The 9,339-nt window shown below is 41.8% G+C and overlaps 1 protein-coding gene across 3 annotated transcripts in view; it reads left to right on the top strand.

Moving 5' to 3' along the window:
• The first annotated feature begins 1,141 nt into the window (after positions 1-1,141).
• Positions 1,142-9,339, top strand: part of LOC115026563 (RCC1 and BTB domain-containing protein 1-like) — a 9,216-nt gene continuing 1,018 nt past the window's right edge. Inside the window, exons 1-13 of one of the 3 annotated variants that reach the window (XM_029459423.1) lie at positions 1,142-1,251; positions 3,049-3,303; positions 4,065-4,215; positions 4,309-4,475; positions 5,287-5,445; positions 5,539-5,646; positions 5,918-6,060; positions 6,143-6,333; positions 7,341-7,467; positions 7,564-7,715; positions 7,810-7,940; positions 8,201-8,215; positions 8,302-9,339. The exon at positions 8,302-9,339 is cut by the window's right edge and continues 1,018 nt beyond it. In XM_029459423.1, coding sequence (XP_029315283.1) covers positions 3,178-3,303; positions 4,065-4,215; positions 4,309-4,475; positions 5,287-5,445; positions 5,539-5,646; positions 5,918-6,060; positions 6,143-6,333; positions 7,341-7,467; positions 7,564-7,715; positions 7,810-7,940; positions 8,201-8,215; positions 8,302-8,346 — 1,515 coding nt within the window. In that variant the 5' untranslated portion in view covers positions 1,142-1,251; positions 3,049-3,177 and the 3' untranslated portion in view covers positions 8,347-9,339. Of the gene's footprint in view, positions 1,252-3,048; positions 3,304-4,064; positions 4,216-4,308; positions 4,476-5,286; positions 5,446-5,538; positions 5,647-5,917; positions 6,061-6,142; positions 6,334-7,340; positions 7,468-7,563; positions 7,716-7,809; positions 7,941-8,200 lie in introns of all 3 variants that reach the window. The other 2 variants (XM_029459422.1, XM_029459424.1) reach the window with 2 other exon arrangements.

The raw sequence follows: 9,339 nt of genomic DNA on the forward strand, positions 1-9,339 counted from the left end.
AACACTTGATTGTAAAATGAACATGTTTGTTTTGTAAATGTCATCGTTTCTGTTTGCTGAATGTGTTGGTGTCACATTGACTCCACAGCAATGATTAACTCACCCTGCAGATGCTGAATTTGGGTTTCTTGCAGAGTCTGTAACAAAAAACATGCAAAATAAGATAACTGGTCTCCAGGTGGAAGATGCAACACCAACATAAGATATAATCTCGAGCGGTAAGGCAGCTCCCATATGTTTACCGTATCATTAAGGCAGGTTTAATTCCAAAACAAATGTTTGTGTAATTGAAATACCTCATAAGAACAGCCAACCTAGAAGGATGAATTCTGAGTTAAGATTAAAGTTCATCTTGACCTTGACAGCAATCACACTGTTCTGGAGCTTTCTGTTATGTTGTACTATCCTCCTCTGCAGATAAGGATGCCCAGTTGTCATTGAATTTATCACTTTAAACTTCCAACATGGACGAGATATTTAGTTAGAACTTCCAGAGTGAAATCTACAGTTGAACAATAGGAAGACGTTTTTTAAAGTACAGGTATTAAGACATTTAAAAAAACAGTTTAGAGTTTGATTATCATACACAAATGAGAAATTACTTTGCAATACTTTCACTTAATGCATGTTCAGTTCAACGATATTCAACTATATTCCTATACAAGAGGAAAATGTGTTAAAACAAAATGAATTAGAAAAATAAAACAATAAAAAAATGGATGTCGAAAAACAAAAATATTTTATTATTTTTTAAGTTACTTTTTTCATCGATGAAAACATGTTAAAAAAATAAAAGATTATTCTTTTTTTGTGAAGTGTGTGTTGCTACTCATTTTGGCCTCTTGTGGCCGAACATAGTATTACACCAACAAACACCTGTTTTCCCAGATGGAAAAAAGGAAGAAAATGGATTACTAGCTTTGTTTTCTCTCACTTGCCGCTCAGGGCTCCCGAACCATCTGCTGAGGAAGTCCATGAAATGTGGAAGAAAGTTCTGGAAAGACTGTTGGTCCTCAAACCACTGTTTTCACTGACAAACATACTGTTTAAACAGCATCGATTAACGAGTGATCCATCCAGTCTGAACTACGTCGGCAATCGATTATTTTGGTCTTTGTATCACGTGACATTATTATTTCTCACCATTTCCGCAAATAACCGTCGATCAGAGGCAGCGGACCGACCTCCCGCCACCGGTGGAACAGTTAGTCCAGACCCGCGTGCGACACCAGAAACACACAGATTCAACAGGTGAGTTTAACGGAAATGTTAATATTATTCCTCGATATCTTTTAAAGTATTTTTAAAGTGGTTTTCTTCCAGGCTAATGTGTAAATTAGCTCACATTGACACACATTGACGTGTTGACAGTGTTCCTGTCAACACGGATTAGTCGAGTACCGACTCCGTTCACTGTGATGTTTTGTGTCTGCAGTTTGCTGAATGATGCGTTTTTAACAATGGCTAACATTAGCATGCTAGGCGAGTGTTGGTGTTTTAATGGTACACAGACAGTGGTGTTATAACACATAAAACCTCTGTGAGCCAGACTTTCAACACATTTAAATCCTTCAGAAAGTCATAAACTGATTTCACCATTAACAGTGCGAGTGAGACAGGCAGCACCTGTCTGTCTGTGGTGGAGAAACCATCCCAAAGATGCTGCTCTGATTTACATCTGAGTTTATCAGCATTCATGCTCAAGTTGAATAGAAGTACATTTTAATAATACAACATTTAATATAAGCTTGTACATTATAACATTTTATAAAAACCTATGCATTTATATATACACACGCACCCATATAATACTAATACATACACATTTATAAATACAACTATACACTTGCATATAAGCAACGCTGCATACATTGATAAATGCCATGAAACAACTAAATACAATAGAAACACTAAAAAGAGAGAACAACCCAAAAAACCTCAGCTATCCATCATTTGTTCCTTTTAATACAGTAAATTGAAAGTCAGGTCTACAAAGACAACCGTCTCCCTAAACTGAAGTCCGAGCATCAACATCAAAAGTGAGTTTAGACCAATACTAATATATATATATATATATATATATATATATATATATATATATATATATATATATATATATATATATATATATATAGATATATTTATATTATATATATATATATTATTATATTTATTTATATATATATTTATTTATATATTATATTTATATATATATATTTATTTCATCATATCATTTCTATCTCTCTCTCTCTCTCTACTATCTCTCTCTCTATCTCTCTCTCTCTCTCTCTCTCTCTCTCTCTCTCTCTTTCTCTCTCTCTCTCTCTTTCTTTCTTTCTCTCTCTCTCTCTCTTTCTTTCTTTCTCTCTCTCTCTCTCTCTCTCTCTCTCTCTAGTACTTAATATGTATTGGCCAATATTTCTTCATATACACAACAAAATAAATGTTTGGATCGCCTGCCACGAAGCTTGACATGGTACAGTCGGCACTACTCTTTATTCTGAATGTTCCTTCATACTTTTAAATTTGTTATTTATATCAAGGGATTGAAAATAAATCTCAGAGAACAAAACACAGACAATTGAAAAGGCAGATAGAGACACAGATACTTCTGAGCAACAGTTCAATAATAATAGAAGAAATCTGCAGTCGTTGGTTAAAGAAACTGGAAGCTTATTATCACAATTTTAATAAGCTTTAAATAGGAGGCAGTCCTGTTTCAGTGTCAAGTGCACAATATTGGCTGTTATAACAAGCTGGAGTTAACCGCTGTGTTACTTTAGCAAAGCTATTCTTCTTACTTCAAAATAGAAATAGAAGATTAGTCTCAGGTTAGCACAACTCTGCAGGATATGAAGAAAGAATGTGAAGTAATAACGTTGTTGAATATCTTGATAAAGATCATTTGCGATAAATAAACATATTAAAGTGTGTGTGAGAGATGCCTGTTTGTCCCAAAGTATTGAATATTGAATAGTATTGAGTATTTATTTTTGTTGACAAATGTCTTTGATGCTCCATATGTGTATTTGATTTTCACACACACAGCAGAGACTGCAACACTGGCAGCTCTGCCTCCCCTGACCCTCCTCCTGCTGATGTCCCCCGCGCTGCCTTTGAACTGAGGTTCGTCCCTCCGCCCCGCCGCCCTCGCCGCAGACTCACAGCGAGCGCATCATGGTGGATGTAACCAAATGGCCCATTTTCAGCCTGATGGGGCCCCAGGAGCTCTCCACGATACGGAAAGCATGCGTGTTTGGAACGTCTGCTAATGAGGCCATCTACATCACCAAAGATGATGAGGTGAGGGGTCAGAGGGAAAACACGGTTGTGGAGTTAATCGTGCGAGGGAAGTCATCGCTCGGCATTAGTCATCGTCACTGGTGCAGAACTTACAAATACAGGACCTGGGCTCTGCATGTTGTATGATACGGTCAAACAACTACTAGTAATGTCAAAAGTGTCGCCCTCCGTTGTACCGTGCGTTTTAGCATCTTTCAGCTCATTGTTTTGGTTTTACTGTCAGAAGCTTTAATGTTTTGTTTCACTCTCACCACTCTGAAGTAAATGGGGGGGGCCGCGTTTAACAACAGCAAAGCTATATTTAAACTATAGCATTTTCTCTAAAAACCTTACTATGCGTAGGCGCCCTACTCGTCCGTGCCAATACTGTTGATGCGGAAGTGTTTTAAATGGTAAGAAGTGAGCATACTATTTACATATTATACTGCCTGCGGAGTGTGAGAGTGTTAACGGATGATGACTTTATAAACCATAAATATGTCACATTCACAAACTTACGCCTGAATTAGTCTTTTAATCTTGAATGTAAAGCTTGAAAACTGGTCATAATCAGCAGCAATGTTTATGCAATTTGTAAGTTAGTGGTCTGAAACTTGCAAAACCTTTTGATATAGATCTTAAATAACCAAGTTTAAAGTAAATATGTAAATAAGCTGCAGGCCTGTGCTCGTGTCCTTGCTTGTCACCTCTCTGTATACGTGCTGAGTGTGCTCTTATCAGCGCTGCTTGATGATTGTGGTCCGTTCTCTCTCCACACTCAGGTGTATGTGATCGGGTTTAACTGCAGTAACTGCCTGGGGACTGGGGACAGCCAGAGCATAATTGTACCCAAGAAGCTGGACTTCCTGAGTGGGAGGAAGGTGGTCAGCCTGAGCTACGGCAGCGGGCCCCACATCCTGCTGGCCACAGAGGGTTAGCTGCACAAAAAAAACCCCGTTTAATCCTCCTCTTCACAGTCGGATTAAAAAGTGCTGCAGAATGACTAATCTTTTTTTCTGCTTTCAGTTGGAGAGCTATTCGCCTGGGGTCATAATGGTTACAGCCAACTGGGAAACGGGACAACCAACCAAGGAGTAGCTCCAGTGCTGGTGTCTGCCAACCTGCTCAATAAGAAGGTCACCGAGGTGGCCTGTGGCTCTCACCACTCGATGGCTCTGACTGACTCAGGAGAAGTGAGTGTCCGCATGCAGCAGAATGGGAACCTGTTTAAAAACCTGCCTAATGACATGTGACTCAGCTTTAACAACGCTGAGTCACACAGAGCACCTCAGGGCCCCGAGTCCAATCACAGCAGTAGTTGATCCCTCTGAGCTGAACACTTAGAAAACTCAGCCTTAAGTACGCTACTGCGCTTCAAACTACTTCTAATATAGTCCGCTTCGCTCTGTAGCGCGCTGCTGTCCTGCAGGTTCCTCAGATGCAACAAAATGTTTTATTCACTAAAAGAGGATCTTGAATAATTAGATTCACATGTCTTTGTTGTTAAAGTAATATTTTTGCCATTGTGGCATTTTATTCACATTCTCTCCTCCGCTCTGTTTCGCAAAGGGCGGGGCTCCGTTCCCGACACACACACACACACACACACACACACACACACACACGTGCGCACACACCTACAGTCAGAGACAGAGCGAAGGAAAGGAGGGGAGAGAACTAAAATTGAACAATTACTTCATAATGATAAATTAAAGCAAAACACTTTAAAGGACCCGTGTAGTATGATATGAAAAGATAAACTGCACCGTCCTTTAGTACATTTATTAGTCCAGCTGATCCACTATAATTAAAGTTGGAATATCATAAAATCATCTTTATGAGCGACATTCATTACCGCTGCTGTTCACATGAACGACTGCTCGTAGCAGTTTAGCTTCCTCTGAGGGGTACATGTGGGGATAGATTATTTGTTACGTCATATAACCGTCTACTGGTAAATGAATAGAAGATGTGGGGTATTTAACTCTTCTCCGTGTCTGCCAGGTGTATGCATGGGGCTACAACAACTGCGGTCAGGTGGGTTCAGGCTCCACAGCGAACCAGCCCACCCCCCGCAGAGTGTCGAGCAGCCTGCAGAACAAAGTGGCTGTCAGTATCGTCTGTGGGCAGACCTCATCTCTGGCAGTAGTGGACAACGGAGAGGTGACCCTTTGATTTGTACTAGAGCTATAAACGCAGAGTTCTGCATCTCCAGGCCACCACAGCACAGCTCATATTCTCGTCGTGTCTCTGCAGGTGTACGGTTGGGGCTACAACGGGAACGGACAGCTTGGACTTGGAAATAATGGGAACCAGCTCACTCCCTGTCGCCTCGTAGCTCTGCAGGGTTTATGTGTGCAACAGGTGTGAGATCACACACTCTCAGAAACCTTTGTTTTGTGTCACCCAGGATCTGTCCGATGGTGTATTAGGGACATTATAGATAAAAATATAAATACATTATAGAGCCGGGGTAGGGGGGTATTATTTTGTATGAAATACTCACTCCTATAGTAGCGTTCTTCAAGACTGGTACAATAACAGGGTTTAAATTCCATCTCAATCATAATAGTAATAGACATAAAAAGTAGTTTTATTATTGTGGGTACATCTAAAGTTTTCCCCCCCTCTCCAGATCGTCTCAGGCTATGCCCACTCCCTGGCACTAACAGACGAGGGGCTGCTTTTCGCCTGGGGTGCCAACACATACGGACAACTGGGCACCGGCAACAAGAGCAACCAGCTGAGCCCACTTCTGATCATGACTGAGAAAGAGAGGTGAGCGAGAGCCCCAGATCCAACAGAGCCTCTCCTCACTGCTGTTCACACCGCTGACGCTCTCCTCTGGCCTCCCTGACAGGATTGTGGAGGTCGCTGCCTGTCACTCCACACACACGTCAGCGGCTAAGACTCAGAGCGGTCAGGTGTACATGTGGGGCCAGTGCAGGGGCCAATCCATAGTGCTGCCTCACCTCACACACTTCACCTGCACCGACGATGTCTTTGCATGCTTCGCCACACCCTCGGTCATGTGGAGGCTTCTATCCATGGGTAAGATGGAGCAAAGACTGCACCAGTGGTTTCACATGTTTAGTTACATTAACCACAAAAGCCTTTTTAAAGTCAGTTGTTGGTCCTTTCCCAACGGATGCCTTTGAAAGAACTGCTCCCTTTTTAAGCCCAAATAAATATTTATTTATTAATTATTCATTCACAGAGACATTTTCCTTTTTGTTATTGTAGGAAAAGAACAAATCTATTCGTTATCTATTCATGTGTCCCAGCAAGCCGTGACCGTGAGATAGCATTCACAAAACCATCAGCCTGAAACTAAACTAAATGGACTTTAGACATCATTCATTTTAGGATTTAATTCTTCATTTTTGGAATTAAGTAATAAAAGAAAATGTTGTTTACATAAGCAACACTAACATATATATAATTACTTTTTTCCCAGCTATATAAGGGTTTTTTCCACTTATTCAAGTATTGAGAAAATAAAACATAAATAAATACACAAACACACACATGAACATTCATAAAAAAAAATTCTCCAAATACATACAGGTGCAATGCTCACTCTGGGAAAGGTTTGCATGTAATATGTGTGGAGAGAGTGTAAAATGGAGAGTTGGGCGTGAGGGTCGAGCGCCACTGGGACATAAACCTCATTGTATTAATAAAACTGAGACTCCATCGTTTAGTAAAGGTGGATTCTGAAGCCTAAACAAATATGTCATTTGATAAAGATGCTTTTTGAATCCATGTGGGATGGTCTGCTTTCAGCCAGCTAATGGTTCTACACTTCAGGGCTGCTGTGAGTAACTTTAGGTGCTGATTGAGCACAATTTGACATTTAATTAGTGCCAATTTACACAGTTCTTTGCAGGAAACTGACATGGAAATGATTGGGAACGCATAAAATACAACTGATTCTTCCTGTTTGTCAGTACAAGTCATATATAAGTAATTGAAATCGCTGCTCCAGTTTCTCCTCTCCCTAATACCAGAGCTTGATGTTTTGTGGGTGTGCGTGCGTGGGTGCTCTCTCCCCGCAGAGCACGATGACTTCTTGACCGTGGCTCAGTCTCTGAAGAAAGAGTTTGACAACCCAGAGACAGCCGACCTCAAGTTCTGCGTCGACGGCAAATATATCTGTGTCCACAAAGCAGTTCTCAAAATCAGGTCGGGGATTTCATCTCACGGGCTGTCAGATAAAGTCATAAAACTTTCGAACACGAATAACTTCTGAGTCTCTCCTGAAACAAACTTGCTGTGCAGGTGTGAACACTTCAGGTCCATGTTCCAGTCCCACTGGAACGAAGACATGAAGGAGGTGATTGAAATAGATCAGTTCTCCTACCCAGTGTACCGCTCCTTCCTCGAGTTCCTTTACACGGACAACGTGGAGCTGCCTCCCGAGGATGCGATCGGTCAGAACCACAGCCTGATTCTTTTACTGCCGATTGTTTTATACGTTGGATGTGTCAAACGTGTGTTTTGAGATCTGTGTCTCCGCTCCCTCAGGGCTGCTGGACCTCGCCACGTCCTACTGCGAGAACCGGCTGAAACGTCTGTGTCAACATATCATAAAGAGAGGAATCACCGTCGCAAACGCCTTCTCGCTGCTGTCTGCTGCGGTGCGCTACGATGCAGAGGTCAGTCTTCTAACTATCATCTGTTTGTATCGGAGCCTCCCCGGGGTCACAGGGTACAAGTAAAAAAGGTGATCTGTAAACCCGTCTGATTGGTAAACCATGCTATGGATTCACAATCCGTGCGTACGTAATACTTGAATTGTTTTCCCTTATGATACTTACGTAATACTGAAATACAGAACTGCTCATGGAGTATTGTTTGTAAGTGTCGTAGACTTTTACTTCCTTGAAGGGATTGTTATTTTTGTTTACATTTCAAGGTCGGACAACACCAAGGTAGGAGCTGCGTGCGCTGGTCAGAAAGAAAAGGGCCCTGAGAGTTCTTCCAAGTAAGTTGTCTCTGTCACCTCTTTTGTCATTCAGCACCTGGAAGAGTTCTGCTTTAAGTTCTGCGTGCATCACCTGACTGAGGTGACCCAGACCGCCGCTTTCTGGCAGATTAGCGGCGACCTGCTCAAAGATTTCATTTGTCGAGCCAGCCGCTGTGGAGCCTTCAAAAACTGACCTCGACCGAAGGTCATTCACAGACTCTGAAGCGGAGGACGACGTGACGACTCCGGGAGTGACTTCTTAAAGGACTCCGTCACTCCCAGTCGGCCGCACGGACCGTCACCGACAGGTGGTCACACACACTTTAAGTCTTTAGATTATTACCATCGCTGTCAAATGATTCAACTCATTCCAGAGTGAGTGTGTCCGTCACGTGAGCGGCCTTCACAGTCCAGTTACAGCAGTTGTTTGCCACAGTGCCTGACTTCCTCTTCGTTGCACATATTGTGTAAAGCAGGGGTTGAAATGCATCACGAGACTATCGCTTGATCAAGTTGTTGCTCCAACTTTAAATATTCTTGCTAGTTGCCTGATATCACTTTACTTTTTTTCTATTATTCTGTTTAATTGACCAAGTTACTGATTCTGTGTTTGCACTTGTTTGAAATTTGATTTGAGTTCCTCTTCACTAGAAATACTAGATAGTTTGGATGTGCCATTGAGAATCATGGTTTTCAGGTTGAGGTTTGAGGCTGTTTGCACTTTTAGATGTCAGGACAGATCAATAAAGATTGGACACAAATGTATCAAGAATACAGATTCAAGGGAACATTTGCAACCTTTGTATGTGGAAGTCCAATCAAGTGTTGATGGTAAATGTAGTCAATTCCTCAGTGCGTGCTATATTGACAGAGAAAGCTGAGTTCTTCGGCAGTGCCTACATGTCCCAGGATGCATTGCGTGCAAGCACCTGACACCTATGGCCATATCCTCTTGATCGGCCTCTCCGCTGCATTTCTTTGGCCTCTGGCTCGAATAAAAATACAAATAAAGTCCAAGTCAGCAAACACAGTGTCAGATGTGTCCTCGTCCATAACACCCTCTGCCGTTCATCGAATGGCCACTTGAG

This window comes from Cottoperca gobio, chromosome 21 (assembly GCF_900634415.1).
Source record: "Cottoperca gobio chromosome 21, fCotGob3.1, whole genome shotgun sequence".
Lineage (NCBI taxonomy): Eukaryota > Metazoa > Chordata > Actinopteri > Perciformes > Bovichtidae > Cottoperca > Cottoperca gobio.